At 37.8% G+C, this 26,804-nt stretch overlaps 1 protein-coding gene across 1 annotated transcript; it reads left to right on the forward strand.

Annotated features, from left to right (window-relative positions):
• The first annotated feature begins 4,856 nt into the window (after positions 1 to 4,856).
• Positions 4,857 to 24,959, forward strand: LOC122840182 (protocadherin-17-like). Its single transcript, XM_044132409.1, has 4 exons — positions 4,857 to 8,645; positions 10,193 to 10,251; positions 10,738 to 10,907; positions 22,620 to 24,959. Exons 1-4 carry the CDS (start codon positions 6,177 to 6,179, stop codon positions 23,195 to 23,197), a joined length of 3,276 nt encoding a protein of 1,091 aa, XP_043988344.1. The 5' UTR covers positions 4,857 to 6,176; the 3' UTR covers positions 23,198 to 24,959.
• The last annotated feature ends 1,845 nt before the right edge of the window (positions 24,960 to 26,804 follow it).

Genomic DNA, 26,804 nt, shown 5'->3' on the forward strand with positions numbered 1-26,804 from the left:
ATAGAGAAATACGGATTACTATTGCATCACAAAAATCTACATTATTACAATATAGAATTTACATTTTAGTGATTTAGACAGTATGTAACAGTATAGTGTTGCAGTGCTTTGCAATAGTATGCAGCATTTTTATTTGCTGCAGCATTACAATCACAAACCTCTCAGTGTTGAATGGGAATCTTACAAGAAAAAAATCATTAAACTATCACCGCTATGCAAGATAAATTAAGTGGAAAACGCAATAAGTGTGAGAAATCTGGCAAAGGGTTTTTACAAAGAAAGAAAATCATAAGTAATCTGAAAAATGTGGAATCCATACATATTCATTTCTGTTAGCTTTAACACTGTGTAATAAAATCCAGTGAACCTAAATAGCATTTAAATTTACCTTTAGTCAATAAATAGCCTGCAAAAAGTGTTGGATGTATTTTCATCCCCTGCTTGTCTGCTCCATTCTCCCTTTCCTCTCCTCACCTCCACACTGATATTGCAGTTGATGCTACAGATTCAAGTCTGGGGTCTGTTTCTAATAGTTATCACATCCAGAGACTGAAGCTTCTGACGGTTTCTCTTTGAAAACTAGTTAATTTCAGAGTTCACTAGTTGGAAAGTAAACCTCTGCCCACTGCAGTGCCCCCACCCGCCACCACGCACACATCGCCATCACTGAGATTTGGTCAAGTGAGAATAGAAATGCAAATGTCATATTGTTGGAAAATCCATTTTCTCATCAACTCTGACCAATTCCGTGTCTTTGTTGAAGATTGCAAGATACCCATAGTGCAATGCTACTGCCACCATGTTTTGCTGTGTGAATGGTGTGTTGTGTTAATTTTATGAAATGCAAAGTATTTTTCATATAGACTAAAAACTGGTCTCATCTGACCAGATCACCTTATTTTACATATCCCAGTGTTCCCTAAATGGCTTGTGACAAGGAGAACTTTTTGGCTTTCTTTAAACAACTGCTATCTTCTTTCCATTTTTTCATAGATCATGTTTCTGAAATGAATAAATAGCAACTGTCCTGTCAACAAGAAAAACAAGGTTAATATATGGGTTGCAGTACAAGTTAGATTAGTGAATCATTTGCTTCCTCTTACTCCTTTCTAAATTGTAAATGGATCATTTTGTAGTTCTACTCTGCTTTTTTATGTTGTGTTATCTCAGATCTGGTATATAACAGTTTGTTGCTTTTTTACTAATTAAATGACAGCATGATGCTTGTTCTGATTGTAAAAATTAGTTGCCTTTAATTTGAAATAAATATTTAATTCATGCGTTTAGATTGTCACACCTGAGCTGTGGCTCTACTAATTCCTTGATGTCTAAATATGATTACTCAATAAAAATGTGCTTTTCGGTTCTTAGATTTTGAAAAATAATTTGGAAACCCTCATTTAAAACAATTTTACTAATTATGGTGGCTCTGGTATTTAAAATGTTATAAAAGAAATAAATGATGGTTTTCTGTCTTAAACGGACAAAATGCGGACATATAAACAAGCTTTAAATGATTTTTTAAGACACTCCACATATACAACTTGAAGATTTTCCACATATAAAATAAGGTTGGTTTTGCCTTTATAATCACTCTTATTTTAGGGAGTAACTGATTGTTTTTTCCAAATGCTCCATTAAAACTTGTTTCTCGTGCTCATTTACTCTGCAGCAAGATTCAGTGGCTCGTCCTAATCATTATTCCCGCTCCCCCACCATCAGTATTCCTGTGTGCTGTTCAAAGTGTGGTGCAACCAGAGACAGGAGCAGAAAAAAAAAGGGAATGATAAACAATTTAATCTCACCTTTAATCATGCTTGCGCCGAGTGGTAAGTGAATCACATGAGAGAGATGGCAAAATATTACAAGTGTGCTTAAACAGAGCATAGCCGCTGTTTGTTTTTCCACCTGGAATTACAACAGGTATGGTTTTTTACGCCTTTGGAATAATGTGCTTTCACGTAAAAATCAATTTGCCATGGAACACCTGATGCACACTGTTGTTCTTGCAGTTAAAAAAGAAGAGAAAAAGCAACAGAAGTTGCATTTCATACCAGGTCGAGTGCTGTGGTCTCATTAGAGAAAGTTATCCAAGACAAAGTCAGCGGGATTTTAGATGAACAAGTCATCCAAAGCCTCACATCAGGATGTGGCCTATTTATTATGGATATAAACCACCCTCTCATTTAGAGTTCAGATCATATTAAATAGTATGACTGTGACAATGCAGACACAATTGTCAATAGCAGCTCTTTCCTGAGGTTTTAACATAGACTGAATGATAATTAGTTTCCCTTTGTTGTCCTTATCTCATACCTGCAGAAATGGCCAATTTATGCAAGCTGCACCGGGGCCAGCCAAAGTTGATGCTCCCCACAGGAGAAAAGCAGCCATGTTTCCTACATCGAAAATGAACTGAGGAGCAACTCAAGGTTGATTTAGATCCCAAGCAACATGAAATTAAATGAGGAAGCGGGCTAAGGTAATCTTGCCCCTATGTTGACACAGCTTCCTCCCAGAATTGCTTTCATATGGTACCCAAATGCAACGCCATGGAGCCCCCACCCCGCCCCACGTACACATCGGCATCACCGAGATTTGGTCAAGTGAGAATAAAAATGCAAATGTCATATTGTTGAAATGCTGAGTGAACTAAATGTCAGTCCATCTTTTTCTTTTTTTTTTCGGTGCGAGATATGAGATTGATGTGGATAAGCAATGTGATAGCTGCATAAGGCAGGTTATACCAACAGCTGTGATATTTGAGCTGTGAAATAAGCCTTGTTTCTTTCAGAGGAATAAGCAGTTGTCTTATGTCCTTTACAGAGATTATCCTGAAAACATCCACAGTCTGTCTCCTTCTCTTTCTCTTTTTATCTTCTGATTAAATTTTCTCAAAAGCAATGATGAAAATGAGGAACAAACAGAAGAGACAGGTGTAAGCCTGTTGTTTTTAATAATTAATAAGGATCTTAAGTTATGAATACCTAAGGAGGTTCAATGACACTGAGAAGACAGCACTCTCTGTTACTCTCCAAACATTTTGAAAGCTTTAATTTCACATTTCTTACACCATGTTGCACATATGTCACACCCTTCCCTAAAAATAAATAAATGAATAAATAAATAAATAAATAAATAAATTACACTTACAGCAAGCCCAAAGTATGAATAAATTAAGCTGCAGCATTGCTTCACAAACATTGGATTTGAGCACATATGAAGCCATGTTTACCATAGTGTGATCCAACTATGAAATTTATCCTTTTACATATTGGAAATTTTAAAGAAGTGGCAAATAAGATAGAGATACAAAGGAAAATCCTCATAGTTATCAGTGTCAACAGTCATGATTTAAGGCTCTTAATTTAATAAACTCATATTGTTCCTTTGACATATTTAGTGCACATTACATCTATTTGCAAATTCCTCTAGCCACCTATATTCTAGTTTACTGTTATTTATTGTGAGCCCAACAAAATATACTTGGGTCCTGCTTCTCAATTCAACAGTTTGTATTTAAGTATTGTATATTAGATACATAACAAATGCCGTAGTCAGAGAAAGAAATGATTTAACCTTTTTTTTTTGCTGTCAACTCCTAACACTCTTTATTGCAAGTGCTGTGAAAATGAGAAAGGTATGGAAAAACTGCAAACCTAACAAGAACCAGCTGTTTTCCTAAATTGACAGGAAAGCATTGATCAGAGGAGCACTCAAAAGGCCAACGGTAACTCAGAAACCTGGTGAGGCAATCTGCTGACAGTAAAAGTATTAGTTGTGCACTGCACAAATAGCGTTTATGCTAAAATAGCAAAAATACATCCATGAAAAAAAAAACTATTTTGGGGGGTCTAACTATCAGTGCACATCAGTCTGAACAAAACCGTCATCATTCTGTGGGGAGCGGGGATAGGAAAGCTGCTCAGAGATAATTGGCAGATGAATTGTGCTAAAAGCAGGACAGTATAGAAAAAAACTGTTAGAAGCACCAAAAAACAGAGCTTCATATCCTCTCAGGAAAATAATTCTAAGTTTACTCGGAGAACTACAATGGTAAAAGCATATTCATGAGTCAAATGACTTAGTAAAGTCTAACTAAAAAGCTTAAAACTGTACACACTCTTTATCCAATTTGACTAAGCCTAAGTTATATCGCCAAGCTTAGTCAAAATGCTTTTTCTAGATGTGATAATAATAATAATAACTAATAATAATAATAATAATAATAATAATAATAATAATAATAATAATAATAATAATAATAATAATAATAATAATGGGGTTGTGGTCTGAGAGAGAAATTCAAATGATTGATTGATTTTTCGGGGGTCATATAAAAACATGCCCCAATATATCAGCTTGCAACTGTAATTTTTTCCACAAAGTACTAATTTGGTGTTCTGAACACTTGCTCATCGCACTTTTCGGAGATTCATTTGTAAAAACAATTGAAAGCCATGTATTATTTTCATTCCACTGATCTAATACATCATTTTTGTTTATAAAACATAACTTATATTTTAGTTTGTGGTTGTTAACGTGACAAAATGAGAAAGGTTTAAATACTGTAGGGTGTGCTGCTGTATATACTTACTAAATAATATGAATTGACTTCTGCATACTTTGGAAAGGATGAAGAAGGGACCACTTAAATTTAGAAGATGATAGTGATGCTATGGTGACCGGTGACAACAAGTGACCCCCACTCCCTTCCGCCCCCTCCCCTACCGAACAAAATTTCTGCCCTGGGGCCACATATAGCAACGGACCGTCTCTGTACCCACTTGTCAAGTTCTTTCTGCTCCTGCTACGGCACATTTCAGGAAACCTTTCTCCAATCCCCTCTGGTTCACATCGACACGTATTAGGAGCAACATCCTCCAGCACGTTTCCTCCCTGTGATGCTGCTGTTCGCTGCGCGCACATCAGTAAATGAATCACGTAGCACTAGAACAGCCCTTCTTCATGCGATCTTGCCAGACCCTATCGGAGAAACCCCCCTCAAGGCAAAGATCTGTCACTGCTCACTCATTCGCTGGAAGACGATCAGAAAGTATGTTAAATGCGCCCAGAAACACACGGGAGTGCGTTGCGAGGGCTTCGAGAGGCTTCCGGTCAGATCGGCTCAACACAGTGAGGGGAGCAGGTTTCAACAGTTGACGCGGAGAGGAGAGAAACCTGTGAGCTCAGGAGAAGCGATTAATTTTGATTATCTGAAATCTTCCAGCACCTCTGTGTGGCTCATTTTTTCCTCCCTCTCGTTTTACGGGTCAGTGCTGAAGGGAATTGTCTGGAATGAAGGATGGAAGAGCACCGGGTCCAATTGGACTGGATTATGGGATTACTGGACTGATTATAGGACAATCATCGGGCAAAAGTCGCAGACGCTCTTGAGCACAAAAGGTTGGAACTGGAGTATTTCTCCGCTCTGCATCCTGCTTGTTTTATTTTATTCCACTTTGTGAGCAGACTGTGTATGGGCGACGCGGACCAAACGCGTATGTGCAACAGTGTGCCGCACAGGAGAAAGGGGGAAAGTAACATGCGATGTGAATGGCAAATGCTGCATTTTGAATGGCCATGTCAGTGTTTCGCCGTAGCCTAGGTGTAGATGTCGCATGAGGGCAATGCGCTTTTGCGAGCCGCGCTCTAACCTTCAACCACGAGATTTAAACGCTTTAACCTTGGATGCGGTTGGGAATATGAATACTTTATAGTCATCGATTATTCATCAAGTCCCCCTACACACACACGCACACACACGCACACGCACACATTACGTTTCGGGAGGAAAAAAAAAAAGAAAACAAAGAGAAACAAAGCATCTCTGTTGTAGAGGTGCCGAATTTGATATTTAATTCATACATCAGGTGTCGTCGAGCGGTCATCTTTGTTTACAGAAAGAGTTCATCCCAGCTACACCGCATCCAGAAAAAGGTCAAGATCCAAATTAAAAAAGGGAGAGCACGGTTCAGAGATCGGTTTAATACCTAATTAGTGTGAGATCAGCGTGAAACCCGTACCCGGTGCGGGTTAGAGCACTAGGTTTTTCCCTTTTTTTCCCTCCTAATCAACAGGTTGAAAGTCAACCAGTTTTTTTTTTTTGTTAGTTTTTTGTTTTTTTGTTTGTTTGTTTTTCCAGTCTACCACTGCTGCATATCCACTTAGAAGGGATGCGTCTCTCTGCACCCGTTTTCCTTTTGCTGTGGGTGAAAGCCCTCACGTTAAAAAACCTCAATTATTCTGTCCCGGAGGAGCAGGGACCTGGAACTGTTATAGGCAATATAGCAAAAGACGGCGGATATGGGACTGTAGAGAGAGGGAAGAAATCCAACTTCAGGGTGCTGGAGAATTCAGCCCCGCATCTGGTGGATGTTGACCCCGAGAGTGGACTAATCTTCACCAAACAAAGGATTGACAGAGAGACGCTATGTAGGCGCAACCCCAAGTGCCAGCTCTCTATGGAGGTGTTCGCCAATGACAAGGAAATTTGCATGATCAAGATTGATATACAGGACATCAACGACAACTCCCCCAGTTTCCCTTCAGATCATGTGAATATTGATATCTCCGAGAATGCAGCTGCTGGGACACGCTTCCCCCTCACTATTGCACATGACTCAGATTCTGGGGAAAATGGGATAAAGACCTATCAGGTTACAAGAGATGACTACAATACCTTTTCTTTGGACTTAAAAGTGAGGGGTGATGGGACTATATACCCAGAACTGGTGGTTCAGAGACCCCTTGATAGGGAGGATCAGAGTCATCACACTCTTCTTCTTACTGCAATTGATGGTGGGGAGTATCCGAGATCGGGCTCCATGCAAATCAACGTCAGAGTGACTGATTCAAATGACAATAGCCCTGTTTTTGAAAAATCTTCCTATGTGCTAGAGATTCTTGAGAATTCTCCCCCTGGAAAAATACTTATAGATCTGAATGCCACTGACCAGGATGAGTTAAGCAACGGGCAGGTGGTCTATTCCTTCACTGGATATGCATCTGAGCGAATACAAGATTTGTTCTCAATAGACCCAAACACTGGCGTCATTAAGGTCCAGGGAGAGATTGACTTTGAGGAGAATCCAATCATAGAGTTTGATGTGCAGGCAAAGGATCTGGGGCCCAATCCGATACCAGGACATTGTAAAATTACTGTGAAAGTACTTGACAAAAATGATAACCTGCCAATAATAAGTTTTGTCTCTGTTCGGCAGGGAGCAATCAGTGAAGCAGCTCCTCCAGAGTCTGTCATAGCACTGGTCAGAGTGACTGATAAAGACTCAGGGCGTAATGGCCAGCTCCAGTGCCGGGTTCTGGGAAATGTCCCCTTCAGACTTCAGGAAAACAATGATAATTTCTACACTCTGCTTACAGACAGACCTCTGGACAGAGAAACGAAAGATGAATATAATGTCACAATTGTTGCAAGAGACAATGGGAACCCATCTTTGAACAACACCAGGTCCTTCACTGTGAAAATCTTAGACGAGAACGACAATGCGCCGCGCTTCACAAAGACACTCTACGTACTGCAGGTGCCTGAGAACAACATCCCGGGAGAGTACTTGGGCTCCGTCGTGGCACATGATCCAGATGTAGGTCGTAATGGAACTGTTTCATACTCCATACTGCCATCCCACATTGGAGATGTATCTGTCTACACATACGTGTCTGTTAATCCCACAAACGGAGCAATCTACGCTTCTCGCTCCTTCAACTATGAGCAGACAAAATCCTTTGAGTTCAAGGTTCAAGCAAAAGATAGTGGCTCTCCTCACATGGAGAGCACTTCTACAGTCAGGGTCAATGTCCTTGATGTGAATGACAATCTTCCAGTTATTATTTTACCCCTGCTGCTGAATGATACGGCTGAGATCCCAGTACCTAGAAACGTGGGAATTGGGTACATTATTGCTACAGTAAAAGCAGTGGACCATGACCATGGAGAAAGTGGGCACTTAACCTATGAGATCACAGAGGGAAACGATGACCACCTGTTTGAGATAGACCCAGTGGGAGGAGAGGTCAGAACTGCCCATGCTCTCTGGGAGGAGATTGCCCCAGTGGTTGAGCTGGTGGTGAGAGTAACTGACCATGGCAAACCCCCCTTATCTGCTGTGGCTAAGCTGATCATTAAGGCAAATACAGAAACAACGACAGGAGGGGGTTCCAGCGCGAGTGGGGAACAGCAGCACTGGGACGTGTCCCTGCCCCTCATAGTTACCCTCTGCATTATCTCTGTCATGCTCCTGGCCGTCATGACTGCCATCGCTGTCAAGTCCAAGCATCAAGATAAGGATGCTGGGAATTATAACTGCCGCATGGCTGAGTACTCCAATCCTCCGGTGGGGAAGGGAAAAAAGAAAAGGATCAACAAGAGTGACATCATGTTGGTGCAGAGTGAGATGGAGGAGAGGGATTCTGCGAGCCGGATGAATGTTGTCAGCAGCCCATCCCTGATCACTTCACCCATATGCTTCGACTACCAGAGCCCGCTGCCGCTCACACTGCCCAGGTCAGAGGTCATGTACCTGAAAACTACCCCAAACAGCCTGACTGTGCCCAGGTCGGGGTGCCACTCCAGCTTTGCTGGGCTGAACACAGAAACTCAAGCGAACAGGATGTCAGTGATACAGGTGAGCAGGACTCTTCATTTTATTAATTTACAATTATTTTCTTATTTGCGCCTACTGCTTTGCCTTACAATATGGACAAAAGTGTATGAAAAGGAGAAAACTGGCACACAGAGCAGATATCATTACATTGATTTTCCTTCTTTTTCTTGTTTTGAGACTTAACTTATACTCTCCGCATGCAAAGCATGATATGGCAACCTCCTGTTGAACCGTAATCATGCATTTTAAAAGGCTTTGTCCAAAAGAGAGCTTTTTCTTTTTCTTTTTCTCTCTATATTTGAGAATCATTTTCAAATTGCTCCATTTTAAGTCTTTTTCTGCAGAATGGCACAGTTGGTCTCTGTACTTTGAGAGTCCTCGCAGTTGGACATGCAAACAGTGTGAGTCTTGAGCAAGGCCGCTGCAACCCTGCCAGAATCGCTGCTATAGAGAGCGAAAACAAAAACTCGCCTGAAATGTGGGATTGGACAGGTGTTTGAGCAGCTTGTCCGATCACATTACCAAACCGATGTGCAGCAGACAGAGAGAGATGCACACAGCATAACCTTACAATCACATTTTTTGCCCCCCTTGGAAATGTGGGCCAGATCCACCCATCCACATCCAGGATTGGCACAGTGGTGCCATTAATAGGTTCCAGCCTTGCCTTGTAGAGATGGCAGGGTTTGAACACCCGAGCCAGCTAACATGCTAATTTGACAGCATGGGCTTGTAGGGCTTTTTAGCACTGCAGAATTATCTGATGTAAACAATGTAAATATTCAGGACAGTCTCATTCGGAGATTATAACACAGATGACAAGGCTTGGCACTGTCACCAGTCACTAGGGTATGTGGGTGTGATCAACACAAACACACTACTTTGAGAAGAGAGGGGGAAGGCTTCTGATGACAGTGGCAAATGCTGAACTCTTTGCCTTGCCGAGGAAAATATATATGGTCACAATGGAAATTTGCTATTCCTCAGCAATTATCTCTGGCTTATGTTTAAGTTTGTTTAGTGATATTATGGATTTCTTGAAAAATGATAGAAAAATGTTAAATTGTATTTTTAGTGACAGCAATAAGGGGGGCCTACAGGACAAACTTATAAATCTACTGCCACCACCAGTGAAGTAATTCTATTTTCCTTTTTTTTTTTTCAAGTATTTCAACAGAGCATACATCTTGCAGTTCATTGACAAAATTCAGTAATTTGGAGTATTTATTTATTTACTAAACTTTGTCATTTGTTTTTGTCTGTTATATCATTCCTGTCAGCCTTGCCCTCCGTGGCATGTGTAGCAAAATTATTGTAAAATTCTTCATTTTTTTGTGCTCCAGCCAAGGATTGTCAAAAGCGAATGGGCAAATAAGTACAAAAAATAATAAAAATAATATATTTGCAATGGCCACCACATTGACACTCTTTTCAAAGTTATGCCCCTTGTTGATTTATGCTATGGTATTTTATGTATGTGTGTGTGTGTGTGTGTGTGTGTCTGCTTATTGTTAAAAAAAAATCCTAAATGTTGAATGCACATTAACTTTTTCCCTTTTCCCTTCCAGACTGAAAATTTCTCATCAGAGCCCAATTATTCTGGCAGCAGGCAGCCATTTGTTCAAAGGTAAGAGCAATATTCACAGGGGTTCCACAATAGTGGAATTTAAGTATGTTTCAGATCTGTCTAAGTTCAGAAAATCTTTGAAAAAAATATGGATGTTTCCATATGTATCTTAATTTCCAACTTTGTGCCATTTCATTTTTTTTTAAAGTTGTGTTCGTCCATCCATCCATCCATCCATCCATCCATCCATCCATCCATCCATCCATCCATCCATCCATCCATCCATATTCCTTACAGGTTTCTTATGTAAAGCCAGAAATGTTCACTGTGAATTTTACATTTATACTTTAAAAGTAGACAAGTTAAAGAACATAGAACTCTGTCAATTTTAGTCCAGAAAAATGATGAAATTTTCACACGAAAATATGTGGAAACCGTGTACTGCTATGCTCCCAGACTCTACCTATCAGAGTGTGTTGATACTCACTTACAAGTTATGACAACTTATGCTTAATTTTGCTCCTCTCTGTCTGTTCCACTCTGCAGCTCAACATTTAAGGATGCAGAACGAGCAAGTCTCAGAGACAGTGGCCATGGTGATAGTGACCAGGCTGATAGTGACCAGGATACTAATAAAGGCTCACACTGCGACACATCTGCCAGGGAGGCCCTCAAGATGAAAGCGGCAGCAGTTAATGGCCAGCCTTTTGAGAAGGGTGAGTGGACATCTTCAAGATGCCTAACTGACTCTTGTAGCAGACATTGTTTGTACTTAATGCAACAAGAACCTTCAGTTTTGCTGGTGTTTAACTAAAGCTCTACAACTGCTGGTGGGTGTAGAAGCCAGTGCAAAAAGACATCCTCCCTCAACATTATTGGAAGCTGTAGGTGCAGCAGGATACTTTGTTCCACTTTACATTGCAGACAGCCTGAGATATGTCTCAAAAATGACACGAAGGCACTGGAGTGAAAGGTAGATAGAGAGTTTAAAAGGATGAAAGAGTCTTGAACGTAGAATTTTTCATACATCTTCAGTCTGATTTAACCATCAAACGGACTCGTGCACAGAAAACTGTACCTCTGTCTGTGTCTCTTTTCTTTTATATCATGTCATTTTTGTGAAGGTAGATTTGTTGCATGCATGTCTCAGAAAGCATGACAGACACTTGCAAAGCAAAATGACAGATACATCGAGTGCAACTTGACAGATTGTTTGCACCTTTTGCTTGGATAGATTTCCTCACTTATTAGTTTTGCTGTGGTTTTGAGAAAGGGCGCTCGCTTTATGACTGAAAATAGAATTGTTAAATTTTATTTTGCAAATCCAAAACGATCCAGACTGCCAGGAGGATAATCTCAGATGACTGTCAGGCTCATGGCAACCTGGCTGACCTGGAAGAAACTGATATATTTAGCTTTTGCGGATATAAACTCGAAAACATGAAAGCAAACGCTCGCTGGTGAGATAAAAGATAATGGGTGGGGGACTTGAAGTGAAGTGGCGATGTTTTTCATTTCCTCGTCCGCTCCTCGGAGGAGGAACGGCTGTGGTCATCATGTCCCTATGCAGCACTTTCCACACCATTTACATTGCTATGAACTGTTTGTTTGCAGCATGCTCAGGAGGGCAGAGATGGAGGCGCTCTAGTGGCTGGCAGAGGCAATGTGTGAATCTCTCCCTGTCTGTCTCACTTTTATGTATGTGTGATCTGGTGGTTGCGTGTGTTCTGAGAGGAATTATGGCAGACCAAACTTAACTCCGTGGGAGGTGTAAATTCAATCTCTTCACTCCCCCCACCCCCTTCCCACAATTTGATTCAGCCGAAGTTCTGATGCCAGTCATATGGAGATATATCAAAAGAGACGTTCTGTACATATGAAACTAGTGCAGCGCTGATGCTGCTTGACTGCAGTGGCAGTTCATTTATAGACCTGGGTTTGTAAGATAAGAGAAATCCAATCAAGTAGGGTAATGCTTTTAATATCAGTATGTTTGCTAATGTCTTTCCCGTTCGTAAGTGAGAGATGTAGTTAGAAAGAAAAACCAATGATTAGATTAAATTAGGTTTTTCTTTGATAGGGCTGGTCAGCTGAGCATTAAAGAGATAGTAGGAAACTTTTGAAGTGACGCATTATGCAGTTGAAATGCACCAAAAAAAAGGAACCGATGACCAGAATTGGCCAATTTTCTTCTTATGAGGAGATCATTGCCTCATTACTTCAACTTTCCAACCCTTCAGTTTTGAGATGGAAATATTGTTTCAGCAATTATTATTGTTACTGTGATTGTTATTGTAATAACATTACTTATAATATTATAATTACAAATTATTTGGCAGTATGTGCAATCTCAGGTGTAATGGACTGCATTGTATTTTGGTAATATATTTGATCAGCTGTATGGAATTTGACTGATCCTAATTCAAACAACTGATATAAAATTTTAGCAGCTGTTATGCTAACGGTCGCTGAGGCGATGCAAACATAATAGAAAAGTTATATAAATGTTGATTAATTGTCTTGAAAATACCATCATTGCAGTTTTAAGCCATAGCATATTGTTAAATTTTAGAATGCACCATAAATGTTACCCGGTTATATTGATTACACCCTTCAGTGTAGAAGTTGTTACTGTGGAAAGATTTTTTTTCTTTCGAGGCGTGTTGGTGGTCCATTCTGCCACAACAGAGAGATGAACTTCCTGCACTGCTCTGTTTTATCCTTTCTCTCTCAAAAATGGATTGAAAAATGCTTTCAGCCCTTTTGAAAACTCTGTTGCAGTACAGGTCTACTAACGTTGCAGAGAATACACACGAGAACTGTTGATAGCAAGGTCAAATGCTGAAGACAGCTTAAAATGATCACCAGTCAGAGATGTTCCAATCAATCAACTGAATTTGAGTTCCAATCAGTTCCCCATATCCTAATATCGTCTACACCAATATAGATAGAAACTTTATTTCAGACTCAAAGTCCAACCAAAGACAAGGAGAACAAAATGATAAACAGCCAAACAGAGACACATATGCACAACTATGCAAAAACAAGATTACATAAAATGTATCATAAAGTGACCTAAAAATTAATTAAAATCTGTACCATTGTCTCCACAGCAGTGAATGGCATTGTGTAGAACTCAATTGTGGGTTTACTGAAGCTAATATATTTGAATCCAAAGCCTTTATTTTGTTTTTACATTCAACTGTATTCATTGACAAGATGAATAATTAAATAAATAATTAGACAAGTGAATATTTGTATTGGTCCCAGTGTTTTAAAAAAGTTCTAGATCAGGTATCATTGATTATGTGTATGGTATTATCCATAAGAGTAGATCTACTCAGTCAGATTTTATGCGTTTTTAATTTATGTTACATTATTTTTAGAATTGCATTTTCTGAACCATTTGAAAGGCTTGTTGCAGTTTATTTTGTACATGTTTGAGCAAGGTAGTCAACCTATTGTTATTGTCTGTTTCAGTTTTTTTATTATTTATTTTACATTGGCTGTTTTACAATTGCACTGACTATTGAACAGATTTATTGTGGTGGAAATAGGTAAAATGGCTTTAAAGTGTCTTAACTTTGAAAACAAGACATTGTTCATAGCAAACGTTTCTGTCATTAATTATTTATGATTGTAATTTTACATATTGTATTCACATGAAGTATTGAGAGAAATTGCACCAAACCACTTCTATTTTAGTCAAAGCCAAAATGATATGGTCGTAATTTTCTTTTTCAATAGCAGAGGTTAAAAGTAAATTCTAAAAATAAACATAGAGATTAAGTAACTGTAGTTTTATTAGCATTTCCACTGCTGCTGTACAGTGTTTGTTCCTCTACAAAAGTCCACTGATTTCTGCTCCGTTTTTATTATTGTAATGATTTGAAATAAGTTCCACCACTTTAAATATTTGGTCAAAACACAGAGTAAACATTCCTCTTCAATTTGGGCTTGGAGAACAGTAGAGTCGCACATATTGTAAATTATGGGTGCCAGGAATGACTTTCTTCCTCTGGCGAAGTGAGCGGCGCAGCTGAGCAGAGCAGAGACACATATAGGATAAATTTGGGGTGAGGTGCTCACTCTGCAGAAACACCTCTGTTCACTAATAGTTGTCTTCTGTACAACACATGTATTAATATTTATATATTTGAAACATTTGTTTATGTATTATTTAATACAGGAAAATTTATACAGTGTTTCATTTAAATGTGCTACCATTTTTTTAGCAGACAATGTTAAGTTTATGTGTAAAATCAATCAAAAAGCTTCAGCCCGATAAGCTAATAATGACATCTGTATCAACTCCAATAATGATACTAAACTGGATCACTGCTACTTGTAACTTTAATCATGTTGTCTTTTTTGTAAAATAGGGTTAAATCAAGTCTAACTTTAGTTGGTTTAGTTTTGTAACAGCAAGAGCTTTCTCTCTCTCTGTCAAACTTATTGTAATGTAGTTTCTCTTTCTAGTGTGAAAAGTTCATGACTATTTACCATAGAAATGTTACTTGAGACTTATGTTTATGTGAACTTAATAAATAAGTTATTGAACAATCTAACACATCAGAGTGAATTACAGATCACAGAATAAAAAAAAGGCTTTAGTGTAATCTTTCTTTCAAAGGAGCCAATTAGATGTGCTGCAATCTTTTTATTTGTCTTTTATTTTGTTTGGAGAAATACTTCTTTCTTATAACTTTACCCTCCCATAATCTTATATTTTTTAGTGATTTAGAGAGAAAGAAACCGCTCAGTGACATGTTTTCCTTTACAATATATATATATATATATATATATATATATATATATATATAGTTTATTTAAAAAAGTTTTTATTTATAATGGGGAAATTAGTATTGGCTAAATTCAGTATCAGCAAGTCAGAAACAAAATTGAGTGAAGGAAAAGCTCTGATCAGTGCATCTCTAGAAGTAGTTCCCTTACTTGTTGTCAAACCATGTCACATCACACACTTCACAGAAAAGTAAATAAATCTTCAAAATCAGTGGACAGCTAATATGTAAGTATAACTGATAACAACCTCAAAAACATCACTTTGAAATTTCAAACTATCCCTTTAAATGGTGTCAGTGTCTGCAAGACAGCAAGATGGAAGATCCACATTATGCATTTTTCCCGCAGAATTGATCATACTAAACATCACCCGCCTACCTACATACTGCCTCACTATCTTACCCACAAATACAGGTACATTTATTGAACAACAAAGCTACTGTCTTTGCAGATTTAGACAAGATAATGCTATTATCCAAAATGGAGATGTTTTTTTTTGTTCCAATGCACCAACACAAAAGCTGGTAGGTTAAGTAGCGTTGCTTTTATGTCTTTACCTTTTACCATCCCTCTAGTCTCCTGGCTGCTTTGATACAGGTAATATATGCACCTGTGCAGCTTCCACTATCATGCACTCTGAATATTTATTCACTCTCACAGACACCAGATGCACAGTGGGTATGTTGCTAGGCTTTTTCTGATTCTATTTATAATAGGCAAGCAAGTTTCTTTTGTTTTTGTGAACCTGTTTTTTTTTGTTTTGTTTTACAGTTATGTGTAATATCACAGCTATCTGTCATTTATTTTTGTAGTGATTTGGCTAGATGAGATCACAGACTCATTGTAATGCTATGGCTTCCTTAGAGCCATTCTGACTTAACATGAATAAGAAATATGAAGCTAATTACGGGCTAAACAAATGAAAGGATTCCAATTTTTCTTTTGAATAATTTTGCATCATTGTCATGGCTTATTTTTGACAAAGTGCTTTACAAAGTGCAAGTATGTAATCCGTTTACATAATAGTTAATAAAGAATGTTATGTGTACTGCTACTAATATTGAGTATCTTTTAGGTAAAAATGCTACACTGTGAATACTTCTACTTATGCAGCGAGGCATATGACTACAAAAATTTGATGCTCTTCACTCTGTTGTTGTTTTACCTTCAGAGCTTATGCATCCCTTTGCATCAGCATCATCTGCAGGCTCCTCTGCAGATAGGTAGCATAGAAATTAATTCAGCATCTGCCTACTTCACTGCTCCTTTCTTATTAGGTTTGCTTCGTATAGCATTGCTCAAGGAACAGCAGTCTTCACTTTGGAAATAAGAAAAGGTTTGAAAGCACAAATGAACACAGAGCAATGCATGGATCTGTTCTGTGTTTCTTGTCAAATAATTTCAGTTAGCTGTCCAAGTAAAAGTAAATGTATAGTGAAATTAAGGTTTTAATTAATAGCAGTATTGTTGGCATAGCTTATTATAAATAAGAATAAAATATGAGCATAAGTAATTTGCAGCATCAAAGAAAAGGTTTTGTCTACACAGAGAAAAATTAGATTTGTTTAACAGATCTAAGAGTAAAGATGACTGGAAAGATTTAAGTTTAGCTTAATTACAGATAATTCCCCTCGGTAAACAGCTAACAGTGCTAATGGGAGAGTACAAGCTTTGTGGTTTTGGGGTTTATCTCCTATGAAAGATACCATTAATTTTTAGTATTTGATCTATGGTTCTTAAGCCGTAAGATCTAAATGTTAACTTTACTTTTTAGATATAACTGCTAACTGGCTGCAACTTTTCAATTACTAGGTTTTCCCATCTGTTATACATACTCCAACTAAATATCTGTTTCCTTTAGCTGAAAAGATTCTTATCAAAAGTAAATCATAGTATTAAAAATAACTTGAAATTAACATTGGAAATATCATTGGAAAATCATATGCCTACATATAGAATCAGAGAAGCAGTTTTTCCAATCATATTTCTTTTTATATATCTATGTTCATTTTTAAATTATTTTTTCACCCTGGTTTTGATCCAAGTCATTAAATATTAGGTATTTTTAGATAGAGCCCAAATCAATAAAGTTACTACATTAATAAAGTCAGTGCATCAATTGAAGTATGTTTAAATTTTGTTCCAACTAAAGATACTGCTGGTCAGCAAACATAAAACTTCTGGTTTTGAAAAAGTCATGTCTTCGTCCTGTTGGCAATAATTTTATGAGGAGCACTTTGCTGAAACCCAAGATAAAATGTTTTGCTCTATTTTGATACAGATCTTTGGCAGTTTTTCTCATTATCTATTTTTAAAGAGCTTTTAGTCTATTATGTGAAGACTAAACGTACTGAAAAAGTTAGTCTCCTGCTCTATAAGTTCATGAATATTGTTTTTCTGCTATTCCTATAGCTACACTCTATACAACATGCAAACAAAACACATTACCTGACACAGACAAGCAGGTTGCTGCAGAAGCCAGAGCTGTACATCATTGTAAATGGTAAAAAGAAACTTACATTTTTTGGAATGAAAAACAAATGAAAGATTTTTGTAACAACAAAAAAGACATGCCAGAATATAGGCAGGGGACTTAAAAAAAAATAAGAAAATATAGCTACCTCCCTTTTTAACACTATGGCCCTGGCTTATATAACATCACAGACAATACACTAATAGCAGAGATGAGGAGTGCAGTTTAGAAAAGTACTGTTAAAATTACGCACCTACTTTTGTATACTTATTTTGGTTTTGATAAGTGACGTTCGTTCGTAATGACAATCAGCTTTTCAAAACCACACACATTTATCAGAAAATATTTGAGACTGAAATAGAAACACCAAATGTATTTAGGTCAGAAACATAGAGGTTGTACATATTTCAAACATTTGTAGTCGAGAGTTAGTTTATTTAGGTGCAGTTGAAGAGCAAAAGTAGCTCTACAATTGTACTGCTTAGAAAATCTACAGTATTTCTAAGTGCTTAGAAAACCTTTTTCTAAGCACTTAGAAATACTGTAGATTTTCTTTTTTCTTTTTTTTTTTTAGGAAAAGGACAATCTGAGGAAAAGTTGTCTAAATTTCTTTCATACAAAAATATATAGTTGTATCTAACTATAGTCATACTTTAAAAACCATCCACATAAAAAAACATGTAGAACAAACAAAATTTAATCATCTTTTCCACCAACATTTAAAATCATTAAGAGCTCAGATGCTAAATTAACAACACAATTTAGCTTTGTCCGGTGTAGCATAATTAACAGTTTCATCGGACCCTGCGGCTATGTGTGGGTGTGCTTGTGTAGGTGTTAATACACTTGAGCCGCAGAATGTGATAGTTGTGGCATGTACTTTGGAAAAGAGCTTGTTTGATACAATGGTGCTCTTTTCCACAACTCTCAGGAGTTCTGGCATCCATGTTCTCTTGGTTTTGTGTATCCTTCAACAAAACTTGTGGAGGCTGTTGTATGATAAAAGCTATACTATCGCCTTCATAAGGAGGATCATCCCACATTTTTCCCCCCCATCATGTGAAGCTTTCTCTTGTTCCAGGCTCATCCTCATCAGAGCTAGGTTTCAAAATGAAATCAAGTGCCTCATTTAGTCAGCCACTTGCTTGAGGGACTTTGATAATACAAAATGGTATGTGAGCGAGACAAAAAAGGAGCTGATCAAAGTGGCGTTAAACCATGAATGAAATATTGTAGGTATTTATATTAGATGTATTTGAAGGAAGAAGATTAATGGATAGCAAAGTGTAACAACTGTTACAATTTGTTCCAGTTTCATTTGGGAAATACACTTGGCAAAATCTCATGCTTGACCAAATACTAACAAATTTGTTGATCTCTGCTTAAAATTATGTTTGTGGTGAAAAGTTCCTGCAGTGTTGCAGAAACCACAGCCAAGAAAACACATTTATTAGAGTAAACTTAGACCAGTCGACAGAACAAGAGGAGGATGAAATTGCTGTTTCATTTTCATGTATAACAAATGAAGGAAAACTATTATTTTCCACCGACTTACAAGACATTTTTGACATTTTGCTTCATGCCCTTACATGCAAAACACCTCAGTGCATTATTGTCAAATTAATTTTGATAGCTGAACAAAATGGTCACAGAAAAGGGGGAAAAGAATGACAACACTCTCTACACCATAGCACCATGGAAATTGGCTTTTTTTGTATGTGCTGCTCTCTGTCTGCTTATTTAATGCCTCTAGGATTAGATGATGTGTGAAACTTTCAAAAGGGAGTTATGGTACAAGCATATAATCTCAACATTTTCTCAGTTTTTTTACGGTGAATCATACAGTATATCTATATGTTATTGAGGTTGGCAGCATTTGGTAATCAAGTAAGCACTTCTACAGTCATAGGTTAACTATGCATCATTTGAATCACAAATATGTTGATGCTGTAAAAAGTTTATTTATTCATTAGTTTATCTGAATAAATAAAATCCTGTATTTTAAGAATGCTTTGCATATAGCATATTCCGCATTTATTGGCACAGATAGTAATGATCTGTAAATTAAAATAAATTCATCTTTTGTACTAGTTGCATAATTTGACATTTAAAAAATCTGACCCTAGTGAGTTTATTAAATGAAAGAACAACAAAAAAAAAACACTCTACCACTAGCAGGTGGTTGAGCATTTTGTAGTTTTAAAAACTCTTTTTATAAATAATATATAAAATAATATATAATTTATATATATATATATAAAATGTATGCATGTTAAATAATTTAGGCTTTAATCTTATTTTAAGTTTAGCAGTTATTTTCAGAAACTGAGGTAGACAGAAATTCATTACTTAAACTTCATAAAACCCTGCAAAGAATTATGCACAATTCTTTGATTTCAAAACAATTTGGAAATGGTGAAGGCACAAACTAATGACTGTGTCTGGCATGAAATTATTTTCAAAATCATATTTTGATGTGATACCTTTTCAATGTGGCAACATGCCCAGGGCGTGGGCTTCTCCTTCTCTTGCCAAATGTCAGCTGGGATCGGCTCCATTGCCACCACACAGCAACCGCAACCCCAGAAAGAGGGTACAACAGATGCATGGAAAATTATTTTCCTTCCTCTAAATTTGATGTTTTATTTTTACTTAAGATAGCTCTCAAATTACTTGACAGCAGGATGTACAAAAAATAACCATCAATTAGAAATGTAAAAGCTGTTGGACAAAAGAATAATCTGATTGGTAAACAAAAGACAAGGAATTAAGTTCCTGCAAATATTCTGGATCTACCAAGGCTGCAAACAGAAAAGGCTGATATTTAGAGACCATAAAAATACAATTGAGACCATCTGGTGTATAAAAGAACGAGTGACAGGATTGATTCTGTGTGCCTGATTGGGTTTTCTCTGCCTTTGTACTAACATGTATGTACTGACCTGTGAGTGTCTGTGTGGTCATTCATAACTGCTCATAGTTGAGTGGAAAAAGCTGTTCACTCTTCATCCTCAATGAACATCCTCTTGACTGCACAACAGAGGACTCATGAGCAACCCTCTTCTTTCCAGCCAATAGGACATGACGCTGCTGGAGGACAGATCTCAAATTTCTGTTTCATGTTTGTTTTTTTGTGCGTTTGTTGAAATGACAAAAAAGGATCACTTTTGAAGGTGTTCCAGAATTCATTTTGCTAATACTTACACAGTATGAACATACAGCAGATGTTGCAATCTGTTTTGTTGTCCCTGATGTGATCAAAGTCAGTTAGGAATAGGCATTTGCCGAGTCCCAGTTCAAAACTTCATTAAAAACTCCTAAAACTCAGCAGCTCTAGTGAGCAATAGTATATTTCATCGTTATCGCATTAGTATTGTGATTGCATTCAACTTAATCCACTCACTGCAGTCTCTTTTATTCATTTTTCTGAACAGTGTCAAGTATTTTGTCTCAACTAACGATTCTACAGGACAGTCCTATGTTTCTAAAGATGTATTAGACTTCACACATGCAACACCAGTTCTAAATTTACTCCCATCTTACTCATGCCAATGCAGATTAACAGCATCATGCTTATTCTGTTTTGATATGACTCATTGATATTTCAGTTTGTAACAGATTTCACTGTAGCTACAAATAATCTAGTCCACTCAAAAAAATTGTGAAAAAGTTGTACTTCTTCTATGCTAGTTCAGAACTGAAGAAGTAAACAGACATTTATGTAAAATTAATCCGTCACGTCGGCCTTCGTTATTTTGGCTCTGAATCCTGTCATCTGGTCTGTTGGTGTCAGTTCTCATAAGCAACATGTTCTGCATTGATGCAAAATTGTTCAAAGTGCTGCAGTGTATGCAACCATGGTCTCATTCAAGCTGCTGTTTGGAAGATTTACAAAGTAACCCAATAATGTGCTCTCTTCCATTGCTGTTCATTTTTTTTCTTCTACACTTAAATTACTCATCATACACATTTTAGTTGTGACTGGCAAATTAACTTTAGGTTCAGTGTGTGCATTAATTTCACCAGTCAAAATGGTAAATTGACTGAATTTGTATTGCAATTATTTTATTGATTAAAGACCAAAGAAAAATTATCTTGAAAGTGATACCTCCAAAAGCAACATAAATAGTTCTATTGGGGTTTGTAAATGCACACAAAATGAAATACCTTAATTTTTGGAGACAAATCCTGTGGTCTGATGAAACTAAAACAGAAATCTTTGGTCATAATGACCAGTAATACACTTAGAGGAAAAAGGGATGAAACCTGATCATATGTAAGAGCTAAATTAGTTTTAAAATGGCTTAAGGACAACAAGGTCAGTGCTTCGTTGTTACAAAATTCTGACAAAGTTGTGAAGAATGTGCCAAGGGTTGCAGCCTACAAACCTCTGTTACACCAGTTCTGTCAGTAATGAGCCAAACTTTCACCAAATGATTGCGAGAAACTAGTTGAAGATTTCTATCGAGTAGTGAAGAAATGTGTGATAACTTCTGATTTAAAAAAAATACATGTGAAATAGAACTTGGCAAGAACAAGCAAGTTACTTCTTTATGCTGCAAGTGATGAAAAACTCAAAAACTGTTTAAAAAATGACCATGAGAGACTGGTGGGTGAAACTTGGACAACTGTATGAACATCATGAAAAACATAGAGCATCCTAACTACTGAGACTGCCACTTACTTCCAGTCAGGACCTGCAGGTTAAATTGAAATTACTCTTTCTTTTTAAATCAGTTCTGATAGAAATGTAAATTGAAAACGTCTTCTGCACCAGATGATATTTTCCAGGAAAACACCTACACAGATTGTTGGTAATACCAGGGGGGAAATGTGTCGTAAATTGTACAAATCAGTATTTTCTCTAATTTATCAAAAGCAAAAAAAAATAAAAATATATATCTTAGAATAGTCTGACTGTTGCTTTAGACTGCATGATGGGATTTTACTCTGGAAATCACTGTGATGTAAGCAATATTACATGTCAGCAGTGATGCTGTTAGTTGGAGTTAAGAATAATGTTAGAAATTGTGTTTGGTTGCTGTGTTTTAGTATTGCTGCTCATCCTTCAAGATGTCATCTACATTTTCCTGTGGGTTGTTTATTCCTACCACAGCAGGCTCTAATAACAAATGTTTAACTGTTTTTGCAGAGCAAGACAAATCAGTCCACTGCACCGATGAATGTCGTGCACTGGGACACTCTGACAGATGCTGGATGCCAAAGTTACGGGTAGGAAGCCAAGCAGACAGCGCAGATAATCGCACCAACCTTTTCATCCCTGTGGGAATGGATGCCATGGTAGAGACAGAGATTTATGGCACCATCAGCTGCAGCAGCAGAAAAACCCTCACCACATTTGGAAAAGAACAGCGGGACAGTACAATCCTCGTGGCCAATGTTAAACCTTACTTAAAATCGCAGCGTGCGCTAAGCCCACCACTCCAAGAGAGTCCATCTGCGTCCAGCAGCCCCACCAAGAGCGGCGCGCCTCCGAACTTGGCCAGCCGAGAGCCCAACGAAGAGAGGGACGGGGGATCAGACAGCAGTGCCTATGGCCCTCCAGATGGCCAGTGCTCCCCGCTGCACACTGAGCTGGAGGAGCCCTCCTACCTGACCTGTGAGCTCAGGCCTAAGTCCCTGTCAAGCTGTCTCATTCACAGCTCTGTCATCAGTCAAGAGTGTGGGGGGTCGGATTGTGCTCCCGACCAGAGGGATTCTGGCAACTGACAGGTGAGGTGACGGCACTCTCCAGCTCCCTCTCACCTGCCAGGGGTGTGATGATGATGATGATGATGATACCCCGAATCGATGACCAGGAGTTGATTTATTTTGACCCACAGAGATGTTCAGACGCATTGTATAACCAAAAACCATCTGCTTTTTATGTTTTATGTTCTGTTTGTTTATTTCTTTTTTTTTTTAACTTTTTTAGTTTGTGACTTGTTGTGTTTAGGTGAAATATGTGTCATTGACTGGTGTGAAAGTTTTGGGTGGGATATTGGGGTGGTGGGGATCAGTGCTTACCTAACTTCAAACGTTTTCATGGTGTACTGTACATGTCAATTTAGATGTCTGTATTTTACACATTTCCAGCTCCGATTTTGTGAGGATATTGAACAAACTGCTACTGTTACGCTACGAGTCCTGTCTGCTTTTGTACAGTGAAGCTTTCTGTCTCCATTTAGTGTATAAGGACCATTACTTTGAAAATCACAAAGGAGCCGAAATACATATCAAGTGACGTTACATTCAAAAAAAGTGAAGTGTCTTATGAACTGTTAATGGTGGTGCAACAGGGAATGTCCCTTTTCATAAAACCATTTAAAGTTCCTATAAAAAACAAACATTTTTTTAAGAATGTATTTGTAATTTTATTGTCGTCCTCTGCAGTTTATGTGGAAATAAGCTGTGCTTTATGTGGGCTACTGTACTCGTTGTGTACTTTATTAAATTTGTATACACTGTGCGAATGAAGGGCAGTATTTTTTTTTTGACTGGCACAACTTCTGAAGCTGTTGTGGTTTATGTGGAAGAACTGGATTTTTGTCTTTTAAATGTTCTTTTGTGTGTTCATGACAGATAGCACTAGTGACACTGCAACAGGCATGGGCCAGTTACCCAGAAGAAAAAAGAACGCCACTTACCATTCTTACGGTGTAAGAATGGTACACGGTCTCTTAACTAAGAGACCGTGAAAAGAAAGTGCCACATAGAGCAAAATGTCAACTTTGTGTTCCTCCACTACCTGTTACACTGATGGTCAGCTGACTAAGTGAGGATTACTGTGCTTTTTTTTCCCCTTCAAACAAAATAAAAGAATTTGTATGTTTAGGACAATTAGTTTTTACTTTTACACGCAACTGCTATATATTTAGCAGGTATTTCTTCTATAGTTTTGTTATGATTTTGCTCAAGTCTATGTATCAAAGTAGAAAAACAAAACTAATAAATGGATTTGATATCATCGTTATATCTGTAAAAATCAATCATTAACTTTACCTATATATTGTGTACTTGTGTAATTCAGAGCAACTTCTGGAAAAAAACGACACAATTTTATACGGCTATTTATATATTTAAGAATGTCAAATAAAACCAGGCACTGTGGGTTAGTGCACCCCACTGAATATTAGCTGACACCCTCTGCTAAAAGCTTTTTCTTAAGAGTATGCATCACATCAGAGGACGTGTTTGTGCTATTTTCAAAATCACTGTCATCACGGCTACAGTCAGTAAATGTCCACAAAGTTTGCTGAAATGTAAATGTGTCTGACAAACGGTGACACGCGGCTCCAGCTTAAGCTTCAGCTCCAACGACAAGTTACAAGCAAGGACTGTTTCAGTGAATTCTTTGATTAAAGGAAATTAAACTTTAATGATTCCCATGGGGGAAAATAGGTCACCTTGGCTGCAAAAGGGACTGTACAAACAGCGGATTAAAGGTTATGACAAGCATGTGCACAAAAAAAAGAGAAAAAGAATGATACAGTAAATAAAAAGGAAGCTTCCTCAGAAGGCTTTGAAATGCTGCATCTTTACTGAGTTGATGAAATGTCTATCATTTGCCGTCTACCTCATTAGATTTGCGAGAGTGCAAATGTGCTGTTTGTATGCATTGTGCACTATTTACCATTCAATCAAATGCAGATAAGGGTAGGTCTGACAGACAGGCTAGGAAAGCAGGCATATTAGAGCAGCCCAAACTGCTCATTTTTATCCAAACACAACCTGCTTTTCAAACATGGCTTCCCACTTACTCATGCAGGGACATAAACACGGCTGAGGCCATGGTAATATTATTTACAAAAACCCAAGAAGATATGTGTTGCATCTGCTTGTATTTGTGCCGTGTTTAAGGATACACATGGATGTCTGTTTGGACAGCTGGATCACTAAACTAAATAATCCTGGGAATGTTGGAATGTTTTCCACCTTGCATCTGTAAAACAATCTCACAGAAGCCTCACTTAGTTTAGTTTAGCTCCTCCATCTGGAGACACCGACTTTTGTCACCCTGGCAGAGTGAGAACGATTGGGGATTTTTTTATTTTCTGGATAACAGAATCCTGTCATCTACTGAGAGTTGACTATAAGTACGACTCCGTTTCTCCTCGGGGAAAACACATTAATTTGGATTTTGATTTGCATTTGTTTTGGTGCTAGTATTGACACAATTCCAGACCTAGATGTCTCATCTCAGCAGGCAGCTCTGATGAGCTCATCTGCATAAGTTGAAATACTCTTTGAGAGGGAGATTGCGTGGGTCACAGCATCTCATCCCATTGAAATACAGACAGAAACATCACATCATTTTATCTGTATCAGTCCCAGGGTTTCAGAACATGGGGGAAGGAGACAGGTGAGCAGAATGTCAAGTAGAAAGGAGGCTGAACCATTTGCTGCAACACTTACTCCTCCAAGTACATGTTTACCGGTGGATCACTTAGGGATGTAAAACAGGTTAAACTTCTTCCTTAATTATGCATAATGTTCTTTGAAGCGAACCCTCTTTTTTTCTTTTTAAATTAATGGAGCTCTGTACACCACAGCTGCTTGACAAAAAAAGTGCAATGTTGTTGAGGGAATCTGAATGCAGATTAAAGACTAGCATGCGCTGCAGGATGAATATGACTTGTCTCACAGAATGATTACAGTCACAGTAAAAAGGAATTACAGACAATGAAAGTGATCTGTGTAATACCTCCATTCTTCTACATTTTACATACACAAATGATCTATTCAGATGAAAATGGAATGAGCACTGTACCATTCAGTTGTGAAAAATTGACATGCTCACCCGGAGTACTTAAGCTTTTAATTCAATAATTCAATAACACAGGCGATTAAGAGCTTGTCTTCCACCTTCTCTAAATTCTAAGGGAGATGGTTCCACTTGATTGGAAACTGTTGGTGGGGAAACAGCGAGCGAGCAAGAAACATAAACAATATTGAGAGTGTAGTTTTCATTTTAACTGGGAGATGTCATTGAACACAGCGTGCATCCCCCTTAGGGCGACTTCTAAAAAGCTGATTTTAGCTCCATTAGCATGGGGGAAACATAATTGAAATAGCAAAACCTGGGAGCCGTTAGGCAACTTAAACTTAATTCTTCTGTAGTTGTTTCTGGAGCATGAATTTCACAATTACTTTCTATAAGGCACACAGTACCTCGCTGAAGAATTTTCAGATGTTCTTTTTTTGTTATAACCACAAACTGCAGTGTATTATGTTAGGATTTTAAGTGATGTATTGGGTATCTGCAACCTGCATGTGGTGTGTTAACCTGGAGAGAGCAGTTCTGAAGATAAAGAATAGGAATAAAGAAATGAGTCAT

Source organism: Gambusia affinis, linkage group LG11, assembly GCF_019740435.1.
Source record: "Gambusia affinis linkage group LG11, SWU_Gaff_1.0, whole genome shotgun sequence".
NCBI lineage: Eukaryota > Metazoa > Chordata > Actinopteri > Cyprinodontiformes > Poeciliidae > Gambusia > Gambusia affinis.

What these genes read in the sequence shown, in the direction of transcription:
- LOC122840182 (XM_044132409.1), top strand. Translation starts at nt 6,177, where the DNA reads ATGCGTCTCTCTGCACCCGTTTTCCTTTTGCTGTGGGTGAAAGCCCTC. An exon ending in AGGCAGCCATTTGTTCAAAG is followed by an intron (nt 10,252 to 10,737) that starts GTAAGAGCAATA and finishes TCCACTCTGCAG; the next exon opens with CTCAACATTTAAGGATGCAG. An exon ending in TGGCCAGCCTTTTGAGAAGG is followed by an intron (nt 10,908 to 22,619) that starts GTGAGTGGACAT and finishes CTGTTTTTGCAG; the next exon opens with AGCAAGACAAATCAGTCCAC.